The sequence below is a fragment of the Rhineura floridana genome, chromosome 2 (assembly GCF_030035675.1).
Source record: "Rhineura floridana isolate rRhiFlo1 chromosome 2, rRhiFlo1.hap2, whole genome shotgun sequence".
In the NCBI taxonomy this organism is placed as follows: Eukaryota; Metazoa; Chordata; class Lepidosauria; order Squamata; family Rhineuridae; genus Rhineura; species Rhineura floridana.
Window position 1 is genome coordinate 231,599,757 of NC_084481.1, and position 19,695 is coordinate 231,619,451.

The window sequence follows — 19,695 nt, forward strand, 5'->3', positions numbered from 1 at the left end:
AGATTAATAATAAGTCAAGTACCACAGGAATAGATGAAACCATACGCTTATGTAACATTATAAAAGTAATCTTGTTATTTCTGATAATAAATACTTATTTGGTTTACCAAAGGCCTGATCCTTGGCTGGGGAATATACAGACCAGAAGGGAGGGCAAGGTAATTACCAAGGCTGAAGGGAAACAGTAACGAATGGTGGCAGCGGCAAAGGGAGGAATAATAACATTTCAAGTATCCAGAGCAACCCAGAGTTATATGTGTAATCTATATAGATACCAAGGGGTTGGGAACAGCATACGCACAGTCACAAAAGTAACCAGATAGAGAGAGACTCAAGCAAAGTCTCTGGGAATATTGGTTACAGGACGTGACTGGTGGTACTGCCTAGCAGGGGGATCTAGTGAGATCTGTGCTAGAGCGGAGAGAGAAACCATATAAAGGACAGTCCGGACTGGTGGAGTCCCTGGTGGTGCCTAGTGAAAGGCAGTAGCCACAAGCAGGTAGGAACCTGACAGGGAGAGCCAGGGAAGGACGTCACACCTCCTTCTGAGGCTGAGAGGCAGTGACTGGCCCAAGGTCACCCAGTGAGCTTCATGGCTGTGTGGAGATTCATAGTCCGACACTCTAACCACTAGGCCACACTGGCTCTAGTGTTGTCCTATTCCAATACAATTACATGGCATCTTGCATTTCCCAATAACAGGAAGGGACGATGCCTTCTTGTCACCTTATTTCCCAGCTCAATCAACATTCCTTTGGGAGGAATCAAACAGGCCACACCTCCCTAGACCTGCTTGTCTCTCACCCCTGGGAAACGTAGCTCATACGAAGGCTGAGGTCTCTCTCACATTGGTGCTTGCGTGCGGCATGCAAATATGCTTTAGCTTTCAATATGACATGCAGCTAATTAAGCAAACACGAAACGCGCCTTGCCAGCAAAACTGGAGCCATATGTTAGGAGCTGCAGCTCAGTCTCTCGTACCATGTTGCAAGGAGCCCGATTTCCTTAACCTAAATGTTGATGGCTCAGGTGCAGCCCTCAGAGGCTGACAGAACAGCAGATGGGGAGGCTGTATCCGCAGGTGGCAGTACAGTCATGCAAACCTGCTACCAGGGGCCAGGAACTATAAGCCCCAGCCATGGGGTGGAAGGAAAAAAGGAAGAAGAGAGCTACTGAGGAAGATGAATAAACAGAGAGACTTAAAAGAAAAAAAAGTCTGGACTAAGGGAGAGCAGAGAAGCTTCTGGATGAAAGGAGGTTACAAAAAAAGTCTGCAACAGACCATCGTTGTAAGTCCTAAAGGAACTCTCAGTTTGGTTAATGCACGTTTCGTGACGTGCTGAGCTTGTTACTTTAAAGCCGGGGTGGAGAACCTTAGGCCCTTGGAAGGAGGATGGAAAGCGGCATAGAAACCTCCAAGTTTTGCATGGCTGGACTGGAACCTGACAGTACAAATGTAAGAGTCACAGCCATTGATCTGCCCACTTTAGCATCAGACGTCATTCATCACTGGCATGCGGTGCCCAGGAGTTTGTCTCTGAGGGAAGGTTGCCCTTAGGTTGAAGAAAAGTCCCCCACCCCCACTGCCTGCATCAAAGACTTATACAGAGAGCGTGAATTGGGAGGTGATACTGTATTGGGCAGGAGCTGCATAAGCCCTTTCAAAATATGTTATAGGACCGGTCTGCGTACTTTTTCCTGCTGGAAGACAAACAAAAATGGGCTTGCATTTTCAATATGTATTTACTGCCTTTTAGAGACTGTCTTCCCAGGTGGGGTAACTCACATTGGGGACTACACTTGCATTTACAAATCTGTGCATTTGAGGATCTCGCATGTTCCCAAACACTTTAGATTCCCAAAAGTGACTCCCGAGTCTAAATGCCCGGATTCCACCAGTCCCAAGAAAATCAAATACACAAAATGTACGTGGACCTACTGAAGAACTGCAAACAAACGTGTCCTCTGTATACTTTTGTCTTTCTCTGTTCGCTCGCTACAGCTTAAAAGTGCAGAGCTGCTATCAGGCAGACGTGAAACCATATTAACCAGTTTTGAAAGCATATATAAATATTAATTATTTCTCCCAGGGGGGTATTTCTCCTTTCCTCACGTCAGTTTGTTGAAATAAACCTCTTCATAAAAAGTTCATGAAAATACCCCCAAATACTGCATTAGGATAAAGAGTAAAGATATTCTTCGTAGAGTTCGACACTTTGTCCCTGCCGAAAAGGCGTACGCTTTTCCACTGCTCCGGAAGACAGCACCAGAGCGCCTGCATCGCAAGGCTTAACAGCGCCACTTCCAATCCATTCCTGAGGAAAGGTGCCAACGTTGCTTCAGAGGTGGCCCATCGACTGCCCACCAAAGCTATAGTTCAAGAGGAAGGGGATGCAAGGTCTGAAGATACTGTTCCAGAAGTCCCAGCTGAAACTCTTGCAGCCCTCTGGTCCTGCCTCTTTTTTGGTTTTCACTCTTTCTGGCCGCACAGGGGAAAGGACTCCCTAACAAACTGCCGGCACATTGGGCACTGTTGGAAATATTTCACGCATTCGTCACACAGGCAGGTGTGCCTGCAAGGGAGGAGCACCCAGTTGACGGCCCTGTTCTGACAGACGATGCAGTCCTTGTTGCTCTCGTCCGGAGTCTCCGCCTCGTCGTTCTCAGCCAGTCTGACTTTCTCGAGAAGGGCACAGTCCTCCGTTCTCTCGACTGCGGGGGGACTACTCAAAGATGAGGCGTTGCTGTTGGCAGACATGAAGAGTTGCTGAGGGAGGGGCATGCAGAGAGGCAGGAAGAAAGAGACCAACATTTAGGAACAGCGTGATAACAGCATGGACACCCCCTTGTCTGTTTCAATACAGGGGTCTTCAACACTTGGGACCCATAGGAACACTTGAGATTTTCAAAAAGTGTCATGGGTGACACCACCAAATGGCAGTCAGGTGGGGATGGTGCATGGCCAACCCCCAAAAATGTTAGGAGTGACACACACACTCTCACTCTCCTCCTCCCCCCCCCCCCACCATGATCTCAGCACTGTTTTCTTGGGCATCATGGGAAGAGCTGTGAAGCACGAGTAGAGAAAGGAGTTTCCCCAATAAGAGCATCGCTTTCCTCACTTTTTCCTCTCTCAACTCCATTTACGTCTCCAGGCGGAGATCATGCCCTTCCTGCAGTTATGGAGGGAGGTCTTCAGAGGCACCACTGCACCCAATGCATTGGGGACATCAGAGCAAGAGGGCTTGGCATACACCTTCAGCTGCTAGAACTTTGTCCTGGTTTGCTAGAAGATCCTGACTAGCTCACCTAGTAATGTTACCTGGTGAGTCTAAACAAGAGTCGGAATTTTGCTGTCTGGGAACTCTTAGGACAACGCTCCGCTCTCAAACTAGTGTTTCTGTAGCAAGAGAGATTTAAGCTTGGTCTCCACATATGATCATCAATAAAATTTGTTACCCGCCCTTTACCCAAAGGTCCCAGAGTGGGTTACAACAATTTTAAAATACAACATTAAAATGTACTGCAAAATAACGTAGTAGAAAAGCCTGTACCACTTCAGATTGCATGCAAGGAGTACATTTTTTTTGAAGTGGTGCCCTATGCAGAATTGATCTGCAAGTGCAAAACTACAAAAAGGGAGCAAGATAGGCTAGAATCTTCCTGCTAAGTTGCTTATTCACTAATCGGCAAAAAAACCCCTTGCGGTTTAAGAATGTACCTACAGCCAACAGATATTTCTATCAAAATTTAAAAAGCAGGGAAATTGGGCAGCTATAGTGAATGTACCAGGGGAGCAGGAGACCTGACCTCCTCTCTGAGATATTGTGCTACCCTACAAATTTGTAAAATGCAAACACAATTTGGGTTGGTCTTTCACAATCTAATTCACTTCCTGTGTAGCTTGGGAAAATTTGGTAACATGTGCCTCTGAGCATATGGTGAGTGGCGGCAACACCTGCAATCAGCCCAAATAACAGAAACAAGACATGAGCTGCGCTGATCTTGTTTTAGCAGGGAGGAAGCAACATTATTAAGACAGTTGATATAGTTCAGACATTTTAAATGTGTGAGATTTACTTTGCAATTTTAGTGGCGTTTCCTATACTAAGTAATTTTCTTTTACTTATTTTTCTTTTATTTATTTATTATTTTATTTATATCCCACCCTTCTTCCCAGTAGAAGCCCAGGATGACAAACAAAAGCACTAAAAACACTTTAAAACATCATAAAAACAGACCCTAAAATACCTTAAAACAAAACACCTTTAAAAACATTTTAAAAAAAGCTTTAAAAACTTTTTTTTTTTTTAAAGTTTAAAAACATATTTTTTTAAAAGGAAGCTTTAAAGACATCTTAAAAAACAGTTCCAACACAGATGCAGACTGGGATAAGGTCTCCACTTAAAAGGCTTGTTGAAAGAGGAAGGTCTTCAGTAGGCGCCAAAAAGATAACAGAGATGGCGCCTGTCTAATATTTAAGGAGAGGGAGTTCCACAGGGTAGGTGCCGCCACACTAATGGTCCGTGTCCTATGTTGTGCAGGACAGACCTCCTGATGAGATGGTATCTGCAGGAGGCCCTCACCTGCAGAGCGCAGTGATCGACTGGGTATGTAAGGAATGAGACATTCTTATACTGAATCAGGCATCCTGGTCCCAAGCTGTATAGGCTGTGTATACCAAAACCAGAACCTTGAACTTGGCCCGGTAGCTAATGGGCAGCCAGTGCAGTTCTTTCAGCAGCGGGGTGACATGTTGGTGATATCCTGCCCCAGTGAGCAGTCACTCTGCCACATTTTGCACCAGCAGCAGTCTTACCAGCCAAAGCTGGTAAAAGGCACTCCTAGACACCGAGTTCACCTTTTGCTTCTGTGAATATGTGAAGTACAGCAACACTTTGCATAATTTACACTAAAAAAACGCCAAAAACAAGTATGGAATAACGGAACTGACTATTCTGCAGAATAGCCTCCAGCGAACATGAGGAGTGTCTCAGTTTGCATAAAAAACAGTGAGAGGTGAAATATACTCTAGCAAATTTCTAGGTGTGCTCTATGTTTTTAATTGGCCATACACACCCTTCCTTAAATGGGGTGGTTTAAGTACAGCAGGCTGAAAATATGCATCTTGGGCAGGGCCAAGTTTGTTTTTTCCAACAGCTAGAGTCATTGCTTAAGTAACAACATATTGTCATCAGTCTGATTTTACATCAAACTGCAGTTTCAGATTCAACTCAAAATAATGCACCCAAAATAGAAATAAATATAACCAGAATAAATCTCTGGTGCGGCCCCCTGATTAGCCTAGCCAAGCCAAACAGCTGTTACTCTGGCTTTTAGAACACTGACAGTTGGTTCTTACTGAGCATGCCCGACATGATAATAAACTTCAATTCATTAAATTTAATAATTTATTAAATTAATTAAAAATCAGCCATGCATTTTTTAAACTTTTGAACTGCTGAAGATGAAGGTCAGAGTATGAGGTATGGTAAGTAATAGGATCACAGGTGCTCTGTGAACATGGCTGATTTTTAAGCAATTTCAACAAATTATGAGACCACTGGCAGAAAAAAGCAGGGGTCCAGCAGGGGTCTGGTTTTCTTCTCGTTTTATACTTTGAACTCTAGATTCTCTGAGTGTTTTGTGTATCGCTATGAAAATTTAAGAGTATTGTTAAGCAAGCGTTTCTGAGTTCAGCACTATAAGTTTTGTAAGATTTTGTTTTGAAATGAGCTTATGCGAAGCAGAATGGCATGGGGGTATTTTCAATTTAACATTGCGGAATGTGAAAAATCCATGCGGCTATAGCCACTCTTGTGGCTGTACAATTTTTTTAATTTTTATTTTGCTTGCACGTACTTGCAGGTAGTATTTTCATCCAGTACAGAACAAAGCAGTTCCTTCTAGCCTAAAGATCCTTTGCCCACTCTTGAGATGTAAAATGAAGAGAATAAATCCAAAAGCTTACCTTTAGATCATGAAATTGACCTTGGGCCATGAGGAGATACTGATACAGTATTCGGCAGGAAAGCCTATAACTATCATCAGGAACATGAATTACGGATACCATAGAAATCTTTAAAAAGAAAAAAACAATACTGTTTCACTTATAGTTCAAACAACTTCCAACCAGACTGTGAAGTACTTTAAAAAAATCTGAAAAATGAAATGTTAACTCTCCTTCATCTTCATTTCCAAAAAAGCTCTTGCCCATATTTTGTATAGAGCTTCCTTAAATACCAAACGTTCATCCATACATAACCTCCATTAATTTCACACATAGGAACATTTCTAGGGATACATTTTACTAATGTATCATACTCAGTCAGTCAGTTTTTATTATTGCAGTCCATTGGCCATCGCAACAAACATGCAAATTAAAACTCATACAAGTACAAAACATCATTAAAAATAACATACTTTTCATTTAAAAAACCATATAAAACTCTAGTAAAAAAGCCTTAGTTTGAGACTCCTCACAATGAACATAGATATTTAGCCCTCAGTTTTTGTGCGGCAAAGGCGTAGCGGGCCACAAGGTAAGTAATCCAATATTCATTATCACCAAGAAGAAGTGAAATCAAATACTCATCGGATCTATGGCCCTGTCGGGAAATTAAACAATCAAGAAATTCAGCTCTAGGCTGAGAATAAATTGGGCATTCCAATAAATAATGGGGGAGATCTTCCACTTTCTCCATTTGGCATATACAAAGGCGGTGTTCAAGTGGGGTATGTTGATAACGCCCAGATAGCACTGCTGTTGGCATAGTTTGAAATCTCAAAGCAGTAAATGAGTATCTTAAATGAACAGGAAATTGAAGTGTTAAATAATTAGCCAATTTATGATCAAGTTTGAAAAATTTGAACCATCTGGAAAATTTGGAGTTTGAGATTGACAAACCATCCATCCACGCACAATGTCTCGCTATATGATCATGAATGTTATACCTGTACAGTGCTGAGATTGAGTGAATGGGAATATGATAATGAGCAAGAACCATCCGAAATTTAGAGTTCCAGACATTATTTACAGCTGCCTTTTCAAAACATAACCTTGCCAGTATCTTTACTGACGAATTTGCCAAGGATGTCCAATATCGCATAAAAGATTCATGGCACTGATTGGTAACAAACCGGTTTCTGCTCTCAGACATGCAGCCGGAGTGCCAGACGGGAGGCGAAGTAATCGTCTCAAAAATGTATTTTGTATAGCTTCTAATGCGGAGTAAGGCGATACTGACCATCCCCAGATTGCCGCTCCATAAGTAATCTGAGCTAAAATCTTACTTTGAAATTTTTTTAAAGCAGGGGCTACCAAATGTCCCCCCGCTGTCCTAAAAAAATTTAAAATTGAGCCTATCGCTTTAGAGGCGGTCAGTTTAATGGCTGCCAAATGGGTTTTCCAGGCTAACGTATCTTGGAAATAAATTCCCAAGTACTTAAATGACCGGCATTGTTCTATTGGGTAGTTCCCAATAGACCATGTATGCTTTTGAAATTTATTGCCAAAAACTAATATTTTTATTTTCTTATAATTGATTTGAAGACCCTCCTTCTTGCAGTAAGAGTCCAGCTTCGACAAGAGCCTTCTTAAACCTACAGGCGTGAGGGAGAGGAGGATCATATCATCTAGAAATCTTTCTACTACCTGCGGAGGGCGGAAAATTTTTTAATCCTTCTAATTCAAGAACTGTATCATTCAGATATAGATTAAATAGAGTGGGTGCCAAAAGACAACCTTGTCTAACACCTCTCCTTACTGCTATTGAGGCTGTCAAGTTATTGCCCACTCTAATTCTTAGAGTGTTATTTGAATATAGTTCTTTTATTAAAAAAAGAAGGCGTTTATTGATGTTAGTTCACACCAGCTTGTCCCATAAGCGGTCTCTATTAATTGAATCAAACGCCGCTGCTAAATCCACGAAGGCAGCATATAAATGTTTTGTGGGTCCACCCACTGCCTGCCTTGCGAGGCAATAAAGAGTGGCACAATGATCCAGTGTACTTTGTCCTTTCCGGAACCCTGCTTGTTCCGGGGCAATGATCGAGTTTTCGGTTTCCCATTCCTCCAATTTTTGAAGAAGGAACTTACTGTATAACTTCGCGCCTATGTCCAATAGACTAATAGGCCGATAATTGCTCGGATCCTCTTTTGTTCCTTTTTTATGAATGGGGATAACTATACTTTGCTTCCAACCATCTGGCATTTTTCCTGTATTGTTAATATTTGTAAAAAGCTTGGCCAGAACAGGTGCCCACCAGTCTGGAAAGTCAAGGAAAAGTTCCGGGGGAATCATATCTTCCCCCGGGGCTTTGCCCTTTTTTAATGCTGAAATAAGTGATCGAACATGAGATGATGTGACCGGCGGCCAAAAGCTGGAACTGAGCGTAATTTGACTAGGGCTAATAAGATTTGTTGAAATCCGAGGAGCAAACAACTTGGCAAAATGCTCCTGCCACTTTATGGGTGGAATGTGGTTAGATAAAAATTGTCTATAAACCCCAGATCCAGCAGCAACTAAATCCCAAAAAAGTCGGTCATTGCCTTCATGCCAAGCTTGGTTGAGCCGGTCCCACTGAACTCTTGCAAACATCACTTTTTTATATCTGATTAGGGATTTATAAGAGGAGCGCAAGCTAATAAGTTGGTTACAACTATACGAAAGAGGATCTCTTAATATATTACGAGTAAATTTAATCAGCTGCCTCTTTGCTAACTTACATTCCTGATCAAACCAACTCTTACATCTAGACTGATCTGTAATGGGTTTGTGTTTTTTGATCAGCAAAGGTTTGATCATTGATAAAATTTGCTGGTAAGCTATAGCAGGATCCATTTTCCTATCCATTACTGCCTGCCTAATCTCAGAGAAACCAGAGTTCTCAAGCGTATGGAGAGTGAGTGTGTGTAAGTTTGAGGACCATCTTACTCTCCGATCTGCAATCTGGAGATCTTCACAATTTGGTAATATCAATGGGGGCAAATGATACATCAATTTTAGACTCAACAACAAAGGAAAATGGTCACTTTCAATTCTATCCATTACACAAAAACAATCAACCCTAGGGAGAAGTATACTTGAAACCAGAATAAAATCAATTACACTGGCGCCCCGACTTGAGAAGAAAGTAAAGGCCCCGTTGGACTTATCGAGTTGAGATCCATGTAAATTGGCTAACTGGTGAGTAAGTATTAAATCTATTAACTTCAGTCCTTGTTTATTGATCGTTTTATCTCTCGAGTTCCTTTCCTCCAAAGGTAAAGGGGTAACCGGACCATAATTTAGTGAAAGTTCATCTATGTTACCATCGCCCATCCGGGCATTAAAATAATCATACTATGATCCGAATACTGACACTCCAAAAGAGCTAGAAACTCAGATAACTGGTCCCAAACATTATTTGGGGATAAAGACCTAGCCTTATAGGGAGGGAAATAGACGTATCATACATACATATCCAACCAGATCGTAAGAATTTATATACTACTTTTCATTTACACAGTATTAAGGAGATGGTATAGCACAGTGGGGAGGAGAGCCTGGCTGGGAGTCCAGAGTCTGTGAGTTCAAATCCCCGCTCATGTCTCCTGGGTGTCAAGGGCCAGCTAAAGATCACCCCACAGTGAGTGGCTCAGGGGTTATGTGCCCTGCCACCTGTGCAGCCATGGGCAAGCTGCAGAGTCCCAAGGAGCCCAGTTGCCCCCCAGCTGGCAGTTGCGGACAAGGAAGGGGCTGGCTTGTGCAGCTGTGGCAAGCTGAGCAGGTCAGCTGGGGAGGACTAGCCTCAGAGGGAGGCAATGGTAACCCCCCTCTGAATACCGCTTACCATGAAATCCCTATTCATAGGGTCGCCATAAGTCGGGATAGACTTGAAGGCAGTCCACTTCCACTTCAAGGAGATGAACAAAATTCCTTCCTCAATTTTAATGGCCAACCTTAATTACTGATTTTATTTCCTACTACTGTTCATTGATTAGGTTGCCTATTTCTACATGATAAATATAGTTTAATAAATGAAAACAAAGATTTGTTAGTCAGATCTCGCCATAAGGTTCCAGGGCAGGTTAACACAATATAAAATAGTAATTTTACATTATTTGAATTCCAGTATTTTCCAAGGATTCCAGGTTGAGATGTCATCTTCAGTAAGGATTAACACACACCAAAACTTATTCAATAATGGAAAAAAGGAAGCACCCCAGTAAATTCTGTTCAATTGACATTTTTACACATAGTTCAACACAAACTCCTGTTCCATTTTTTTTTAAAAAGAAAGAGGTTACCTACAATGTCGTATATTTCTCTATTGCCTTCATCAGTCAATGTCAGCAGCACAACCAGCGGGTACCGAGATCTAGGCACTGGGCCAAAGTCAATTATTTGCGCCTTTTCAGGTACCTGGCAATGCTTCTCCTCTTTGTCCGTTGTCTTTATACTTTGTTTGTGTCAAGGAACAGATCCACAAATAAAGACAAACACAGTTTTTGCGCCACGGATGTTCTTGGACATTTCACACAAGATGCACAACCGGTCCCTTTGCCTGATGCACCAGCATCCCTAGAATCACCTGGGACAGACGAACTGTGTTGCGTTCCATCTGCCCACCCAGCAGCTCACAAACACACAATTTAGCATCAGTTGCAAAGTTCAGCCTCGGTCAGTGCAATCCTGTACAGGTCTGCTCAGAAGTAAGCCTCACTGACTTTAGAGGAAGTTACTTTGTGGTTAAGTGGAGGAACAACTTCAGCTGATTAATCATAAGTTTCTTTTTTTAAAAAAAATCTTTTTAAAAATGTTACCGAAGAGATGAACAGGATTGCCAGTAGTCAGGGGGATGTGGCTTTAGTGGGCTGCATAACCAGCGCTCCCCTTGGCTACTACAAACAGAATAAATTATGCCAAAAACGAGAATGGGTTATATAACATCGGCAAGCACATGCAAGTCTGCTTGATTTTCATAATTTGGTCAGATCAGAGTTTGGCTTTCCTTAGTGTGAGACCTAGGTTACTATGGACAGGAATTTATATTTGTTATGGCAAACAGCTGGCAGGCATTCAAAGACTGGAGAGGAAAAAAGTGGGGGGAGAAACCCCAAAGACGCCAAAAAGGATATTTGTAAAATGTTTTCATAACAGTTTATTAAAATGACAAGCCCAACGCGTTTCAGCCACGTTATATTTCGGCCTTCGTCAGGGGCGAAGGAAAAAAATAACTTTTTTTCTGAAGGGATTTCAAGCAGTGACTTGGACATTTTCCTCAATAAAAAAGAATCTTTCGCTACACTGCTTGAAATCCCTTCAGAAAAAAGTTGTTTTTTTCCTTCGCCCCTGACGAAGGCCGAAATATAACATGGCCGAAATGCATTGGGCTTGTCATTTTAATAAACTGTTTTGGAAACATTTTGCAAATATCCTTTATGGCGTCTTTGGGGTTTCTCCCCCCCCTTTCCCCCCCTCTCCTGGCACATCAGACGTCATCCACTTTCGCTGCAGGCATTCAAAGACTGACAAAAGACTGAAGGGTGTCAGTTTCCTGCTCCATTAATTGTGCAACTGGCACAAAGGAACGTAGGAAGCTGACTTGCACTGAATCAGATGACTGTCCATCTAGCATCCAGTTTTGTGTCTGCTGACTGGAGGGGTTTCTCCAGGGTTTCAGGCAGGGCATTCCCATCCTCTTTTGGAGATGCAGAGGTTGAACCCGGGAACTTTGGCATGCAAAGTAGATGCTCTTCCACTGAGCTATAGGTCTCCCCCAAAGCAGGATGGATTACTGTAATGCGCTCGACGTGGTGCTGTCTTTGAGGTTGGTCGGGAAGCTGCAGCTGGTCCAAAATGCAGCAGTGAGACTGCTCACTGGGGCAGGGTATCGCCAACATGTCACCCCGCTGCTGAAAGAATTGCACTGGCTGCCCATTTGCTACCGGGCCAAGTTCAAGGTTCTAGTTTTGGTGTACAAAGCCCTATACAGCTCGGGACCAGGATACCTGACTGTTTTACCCCTTATATACCCAGTCGATCACTGCGCTCTGAAGGTGAGGGCCTCCTGCAGATACCATCTTATCAGGAGATCCGTTCTGCACAACATAGGAAGCAGACCTTTAGTGTGGTGGCACCTACCCTGTGGAATTCCCTCCCCTTAAATATTAGACAGGCGCCATCTCTGTTATCTTTTTGGCACCTACTGAAGACCTTCCTCTTTCAAGAAGCCTTTTAAGTAGAGTCCTTATCCCAATCTGTGTTGGAATTGCTTTTTAATATGTTTTTAAACATATAGATGCCTAATGAACAAACTATGTGGCACCTACCCTGTGGAATTCCCTCCCCTTAAATATTAGACAGGCGCCATCTCTGTTATCTTTTTGGCACCTACTGAAGACCTTCCTCTTTCAACAAGGCTTTTAAGTTGACACCTATCCCAGTCTGCGTATGTGTTAGAATTGCTTCTTAATAAGTTTTTTTTAATAATGTTTTTAACCCTTTTTTAAAAGATGTTTTTAAAGCTTTCTAAAAGAATGTTTTTAACGTTGTTTTGTTTTGATGTATTTTAAGTTCTGTTTTTGTGATGTGTTAAAGTGTTTGCTGCCCTGGGCTCCTACTGGGAGGAAGGGTGGGATATAAATCCAACAACAACAACAATAATAATATATCCATCACTTTTCCATGGTAGTAAAGCAGCGCATGGAGAAGCACAGCAAAAGTTCAATGGCAATGCACTGACCATACGGGGCTGTTTTACATTCTGCTAATCAGCTGTTTAGTGGCAGCAGAGCAGTGAGTTACAAGGAAACATATAGGACATACTGCTTTCAAAGAACTAAACATCTAGAGTCAAAAGATATCCTGTATTCAAATTAATTCTTCAATTTACACATTCATTTCTATATGCCATGAAAACGACCAGTTCCAAACTGTGGCCCACTCTCAACCCACCCTTCGTAACATCTACACTGTTCAACAATGAGGTTTTCAAGTAATTTGTTGTTGCTGTTTTTAAATAGACTAGGTACAAGGAAGAGGAGTATGGGCACTGCACACCCAGTCTCTGAACCGTCCTCTCCTGGTTTTTCCAACTTTTCATGAAAGCCAAAGAAACTTGCTTTAAATTGTTGGCTTATAAAGCAGAAATGCTCCAAGTTTCTACACTTGTCCAAACCTGAAGATATGCAAGTCTGATTAAAGGATACCAATACTGTTGGCGGTAGAGATACTCATTATACAGTGCATCCTCAAAAGCCTGTGGAGTTTTTATCCGAAAGCAATAGGCATGTTTCTGCAGCGCTTCATGGAGCTTTTGCACGCTGCAACCCCAATAGCATGTAAGGAGACAGTCTTCCAGACAATCAGGCATCAGCGTTATGCCATCTTACAAAAAAAAAAAGAACATGGAGTCACACAGAGGAGTTTAGACAATGTGAACGGTCAAAAGAGGGAAAAACCCAGTATGTTAATCCTGCATTCTGGATGAAAATCACAAAGTCTGAAGTCTTTTGCACTCAATGGATCTTCCTCAAGCAATGAAAGAGCACGTCCAGACAGGATCTTAATTTGCAAACAGGTTGTTGAGAAATCATAAATACAACATGGGTATTTTTTAAAAAAATCTTACTGGATTTTCCCCTGAAAGGGTAAATTTAGATTAGATGGGGACAATATACAGACTGCCATTTTGATGCAAACACCCATCATGTGGCCATTGCAAAAAAACACAAAAAACCTTGCACGCAGGAGGAACACCAAAGGCTTCTGAGGAAGCTTAGCAGTCATGGAATAAGAGGAGAGGTCCTCTTGTGGATAAGGAATTGGTTAAGAAGCAGAAAGCAGAGAGTAGGAATAAACGGACAGTTCTCCCAATGGAGGGCTGTAGAAAGTGGAGTCCCTCAAGGATCGGTATTGGGACCTGTACTTTTCAACTTGTTCATTAATGACCTAGAATTAGGAGTGAGCAGTGAAGTGGCCAAGTTTGCTGACGACACTAAATTGTTCAGGGTTGTTAAAACAAAAAGGGATTGCGAAGAGCTCCAAAAAGACCTCTCCAAACTGAGTGAATGGGCGGAAAAATGGCAAATGCAATTCAATATAAACAAGTGTAAAATTATGCATATTGGAGCAAAAAATCTGAATTTCACATATACGCTCATGGGGTCTGAACTGGCGGTGACCGACCAGGAGAGAGAGACTTTGGGGTTGTAGTGGACAGCACGATGAAAATGTCGACCCAGTGTGCGGCAGCTGTGAAAAAGGCAAATTCCATGCTAGCGATAATTAGGAAAGGTATTGAAAATAAAACAGCCGATATCATAATGCCGTTGTATAAATCTATGGTGCGGCCGCATTTGGAATACTGTGTACAGTTCTGGTCGCCTCATCTCAAAAAGGATATTCTAGAGTTGGAAAAGGTTCAGAAGAGGGCAACCAGAATGATCAAGGGGATGGAGCGACTCCCTTACGAGGAAAGGTTGCAGCATTTGGGGCTTTTTAGTTTAGAGAAAAGGCGGGTCAGAGGAGACATGATAGAAGTGTATAAAATTATGCATGGCATTGAGAAAGTGGATAGAGAAAAGTTCTTCTCCCTCTCTCATAATACTAGAACTCGTGGACATTCAAAGAAGCTGAATGTTGGAAGATTCAGGACAGACAAAAGGAAGTACTTCTTTACTCAGCGCATAGTTAAACTATGGAATTTGCTCCCACAAGATGCAGTAATGGCCACCAGCTTGGACGGCTTTAAAAGAAGATTAGACAAATTCATGGAGGACAGGGCTATCAATGGCTACTAGCCATGATGGCTGTGCTGTGCCACCCTAGTCAGAGGCAGCATGCTTCTGAAAACCAGTTGCCGGAAGCCTCAGGAGGGGAGAGTGTTCTTGCACTCGGGTCCTGCTTGCGGGCTTCCCCCAGGCACCTGGTTGGCCACTGTGAGAACAGGATGCCGGACTAGATGGGCCACTGGCCTGATCCAGCAGGCTCTTCTTATGTTCTTAACACCCATCTAGAAGCATCCAAAATCTTAAATAAATTCTAGAAACTGCCTTCATAATCAGCGTATGTAACCTCTTTGAGGAGACGCTAAGTTCTAAGCACATTTAGATTTCATCTCTGGAGAAGAACTACCTAGCTCAAAATGAGTTGTTATTGTGACTTGGTTGTGGCTGTCTAAAATTTAGTTAGAGCAGCACCTGTACACCTTGCTGTTGCACCTGGGTCCAGTTTCTAGGCTTCCAATAGGCCACTGCAAGAAAAGGATGCAGAACTAAATGGCCTTTGCTTTGAACCACCCTGTTAATGTGGTTGTGCCCCCATCATCCCTCTAGCACTGAGGACAGATTAGGGCTGTTTTCATAAATGATGGCTCATACTTCTGAGAAATTCACAATGAGAGTGTAAAACCTACATCAGCCAGAATGCTCATTCAAATTACAAACACCTCTCCTCTGCATGATTGTTATGTTAGAAGAAATAGTGCCAGGGAGGCAATTTAAACCTCATGGGTAAAAATGTAGTCAACCAGAACAGGGAATCCATCTTCTTTCTGTAGGAGCCAGCTTAAACTCTGTCAGCTCGTTCCAGTTAATAGGATCCAACAGGAATAGGTACTATTGGTCAATCAAGAGGAAAGGCTCAGCACAGCAGGGAGGAAAGGGTGGAAAAGAAATATGAACAGTGGCCAAAACAGAAAATGTACTGACTTGCAGCTGAAGCAGTTTCTGGGTTTTTTATTTCCAAGCTGAATGGGTTTTTCACTTGCTGCATCTGTTTCTGGGACACTTTCACACTCGATTCTGTTTCGTCTGAATTTCTCAGAATCACAGGAACATCCCACCCAAACCTAAGCAGAGTGAAATAACAAAACAGCAGAACTTAGCATTAACAGTCATATCTGGTTAAATTATAGCAACAAATAACAAACACCTTAAGATAAAAGAACTCAAGCCCCCAACCCTATTGCACTGACTCCCAATTTACTCCTGTATATAATATAATTGGTTTTATTCTTGTTATTGTGCTGTTGGCTTTGAATTGATTGAGAACCACTCTAGTTTTTCTTCTGGAAATGAGAGGCAGTGTATAAATTAATTATATTATTATTATCTGACCCTCAACATCTGGATTTCACTGCAGCCACTCTTATTTGTTCCCTCCCTTTAAAAATACAACCCGCCCACCCCTCAATGAAAAAGGCTCTTTCTACTCCTCCATGCCTCCCAAACATCCATACCACTCCCCCTCCCAAACTTCCTGGCCTTAAGCAACTCCTATCCCTCCTGCAGCCTATTCCAGCCACACTCCAAGTTGGCAGAGCATCTGCCTTGCATGCAGAAGGTCCCAGGTTCAATTCGGGGCATCTCCAGGTAGGGGTGGGAGACAGCCAAGCCTGAAAACCTGCAGAGCCGCTGCCAATCTCTTCAGACAACACTGAGTTAAACAGACCAACAGTCTGGCTGTGCAAGGCAGTATTGTATGTTCCTAATTCCCCCCCCCACCTGCATATAGCTATGAGGAGTGCAATAGTGCCCTCCTTTGTAAGGTTGCTGCAAGCATAAGAACATATGCTGACCAGGCCGCTTGTGACCAAGAGCCTGCTGGATCCGGCCAAAGGGGCCCATTTGGTCCAGCATCCTGTTCTCATAGTGGCCAGCCAGATGCCCCAATGGGAAGCCCACAAGCAGGACCAGAGCACAAGAGCACTCTCCCCTCCGGTGGTTTCCAGCAACTGGTTGTTAGAAGCATGCTGCCTCCGACTATGGTGGCAAAGAGCAGCCATCATGGCAAGTAGCCATTGATAACCTTATTCTAAACTCATTTGTCTAATCCTCTTTTCCAACCATCCAAGTCGGTGGCCATCACTGCCTCCCGTGGGAGGGAAATCCACTGTTTAACTGTACTGCGTGGAAAAGGACTTCCTTTTCTCTGTCCTGAGTCTTCCAACATTCAAGCTTCATTGGAAGTCCACGAGATCTAGTTTTATGAGAGAGGGAGAAAAACTTTTCTCTCCATCCATGACTATAGTAGCATGCTGTGCCTGCTAGCTCCAAGGGCTCTGGCACTCTAAATGAGGTTTAAGCTAAGTCTTAATGGTGTTAAGGTTTAATGGTGTTTAAACCGCTTGCATTGGCTGCCTGTATGTTTCTGAGCTCGATTCAAAGTGCTGGTTTTAACCTATGAAGCCTTACGTGGCTTAGGACCACAATACCGGATGGAATGCCTCTCCCGACACGAACCCACCCATACACTACGCTCAATATCCAAGGCCCTCCTCCAGGTGCCTATCTACTCCGAGGGAAGCTGGGAGTCTGGCAACAAGGGAGAGGGCCTTCTTAGTGGTGGCCCCCAAATTAGGGAATGATCTCCCTGACGAGGTGCACCTGGCACCAACACTGTTATCTTTTTGGTGCCAGGTCAAGACTTTCCTCTTCTCCTAGGCATTTTAGCATGTGTTTTTAAATTGTTTTTTAAAAATGTGTTTTTAAATTTGTATAGTTGTTTTTAATGTTTTTAATTGTTGTATGCCCCCCAGAGAGCTTCAGCTATGGGACGGTATACAAATGTAATAAATAAATAAACCTTTAAATGAAGTTTAAGTTAAGTCTTAATGGTGTTAAGGTTACAGTATAGTTTAATGGTGTTTAAACCTTTAAATGACGTTTAAGCTACGAGGTTTAAGCTAGGTCTTAATGATGTTAAGGTTTAATGGTGTATAAACCTTTAAACGAGGTTTAAGTTAGGTCTTAATGGTGTGCAGCACTGGCCCCTCTGTCTGCGTTAAACCCCCACCCCCATAATCCAGACCCCCCTCGCCCACTTCCCTAAGCGCAGCCCCCTTTCACCTCTTTATGACTCTCTCATTTCTCTGCCCCCCCCAATAAAATTCACTGGAAGGCATTCCTCAGTCACGCCCCCTTTCCAGACGACCCTCCGGCTCCAGCTGACCCCCTGCCCAAGAACTCCCCCCACCCCAAACTCTGAGCCCCCTTCTGGCCCTCCCGTGCCCTTTGATCCCTCCAGCCCCACTGACCAGCCCATGACCAGGCCGCTGGTGACCAAGAAGCAGACGAAGACGACGGCGATGTAGAAGAGAGGCGAGTACTCGTAGAGCGCCACCAGGAAAGCGGCAGCCATCGGAGACGCCGAGCCAAGGGGATACAGTGGTACTCCGCCTCGCAAGCCCGCCTCCGTGCTGGCCGAGAGCGCCTGCGCGAATCCTGCGCATGCCCGCGAGGGGGCAAAGAAGCCGCTGCCCTCTTCCGCTGTCGCGTTTGCCCTCACTTCGCTTCTCCCGAATAGCAAACTGCGGACGACAGCGTGAGCGATCCTTTGCAAGCCCTGCGGGCAGTGCCGGATTTAAACTTGGTGAGGCCCTAAGCTATATATTCAGTACACATAAAATTTTAAACGCCCCCCCAAAAAATTCTGAAATTTTTTGAGGCCCCTGCGGATTGTGAGGCCCTAAGCTGTAGTTTGTTTAGTTTATGCCTAAATCCGGCACTACCTGCGGGCCTGTTCGTTAATTGAGACTTAATTGACTCTCCCTACCACCTGTCCTAATAATAATAACAACAAGGTTATATCTATATATATGCATATTCTATAGAGGAATATCTGGGCAGAGGAAGGGAATGGGGTGGTATTTGGTGCTAGTCTTACTCAGAGTAGACTCATTGAAGTTAACAGACATGACTAACTTACGTCTATTTATTTCAGTGGGTCTACTCTGAGTAGGACTTGGTGACCACAACCTAATGGCATCAAGTGTAGGTTACATAACAAATTCTACACAACTGTTAAAAGGTACAATAGCCCTGGCCTCTTTTGCATCCGGCTGCTCTGTGAAGTGGGCGAGGGGCGTCTGGATTATGGGGGTGGGGGTTTAACGCAGACAGAGGGGCCAGTGCTGCACACCATTAAGACCTAACTTAAACCTCGTTTAAAGGTTTATACACCTTTAAAGTGTTTAAAGTAATCAGCTCCGCTGGGTGGCTATGGCCTTTGAGAGCAAAAAATAATGGTTGTAAAAATTCAGTCGGTAGTTTTACGTAGGGGCGTATCCAGTTAATGTCCCCTAATAACTTTTGTAATTCAACATATGTAATTGGGTTTTTTAGGCTAAATTTCGGATAGTTAGGAATTGTGTATGACTGCATCATCTTATGACCAAGATACTTGAAAGGCTCTTGGGTTTGTACCTTTTCCGGGGCTATGGTCAATCCATATTGTGCCAAGATTGCGGTCAGCTGTGTAAGCCAGTCTGTAGGTAACCTAGGACCCGCCACTAAAATATCATCCATATAATGATACACCAGGAGGTTTGGATTCTTGTCCCTGAAAGGTTGCAACGCGGTGTCAACAAACATTTGACACATGGTTGGATTATTTAGCATACCTTGTGGCAAGACCTTCCATTGGTATCGTGATGTTGGACGATGATTGTTTGTGGTGGGGACTGTAAAGGCAAAATACTTACAGTCTTGCGGCTGTAGTGGTATGGAGAAAAAACAATCTTTTAAATCAATAATCGCTAATTCATAACTTTCCGGGATTAAGTTTGGATTAGGCAACCCACATTGCAATGCTCCCATAGGTTGTAAAATTTCATTAATTTTTCTAAGATCATGTAGAAGCCGCCACTTTCCGGACTTCTTTTTGATCACGAACACGGGGGTATTATAAGGGCTTACTGAAGGTTCTA

General features: G+C 43.2%; 2 protein-coding genes across 4 annotated transcripts in view; one reads left to right on the forward strand and one right to left on the reverse strand.

Annotated features, from left to right (window-relative positions):
* Positions 1 to 19,695, forward strand: part of GMFB (glia maturation factor beta) — a 510,168-nt gene that overhangs the window by 458,191 nt on the left and 32,282 nt on the right. Inside the window, exon 1 of one of the 3 annotated variants that reach the window (XM_061612527.1) lies at positions 18,254 to 18,359. The exons of the other annotated variants lie outside the window; for them this stretch is intronic. The gene's annotated coding sequence lies outside the window, so the exon portion shown is untranslated. Of the gene's footprint in view, positions 1 to 18,253; positions 18,360 to 19,695 lie in introns of those variants that run through there. 3 annotated transcript variants of the gene reach the window in all.
* CGRRF1 (cell growth regulator with ring finger domain 1) lies at positions 1,725 to 18,287 on the reverse strand. The gene is made up of 6 exons (XM_061612521.1): positions 18,025 to 18,287; positions 15,698 to 15,837; positions 13,196 to 13,373; positions 10,296 to 10,443; positions 5,972 to 6,079; positions 1,725 to 2,767 (listed from the first exon to the last, which is right to left on the reverse strand). The coding sequence occupies exons 1-6, from the start codon at positions 18,126 to 18,128 to the stop codon at positions 2,471 to 2,473; spliced, it is 975 nt and encodes a 324-aa protein (XP_061468505.1). The 5' UTR covers positions 18,129 to 18,287; the 3' UTR covers positions 1,725 to 2,470.

Bases quoted from the DNA above. Each gene is read 5' to 3' on its own strand.
- CGRRF1 (XM_061612521.1), bottom strand. From the start codon at position 18,128: ATGGCTGCCGCTTTCCTGGTGGCGCTCTACGAGTACTCGCCTCTCTTC. The intron at 10,444-13,195 runs GTATCCTTTAAT...ACACAAACAAAG, and splicing joins CTCTACCGCCAACAGTATTG to TATAAAGACAACGGACAAAG. The intron at 6,080-10,295 runs GTAGGTAACCTC...TTCTTTTTAAAG, and splicing joins ATAGAGAAATATACGACATT to ATTTCTATGGTATCCGTAAT.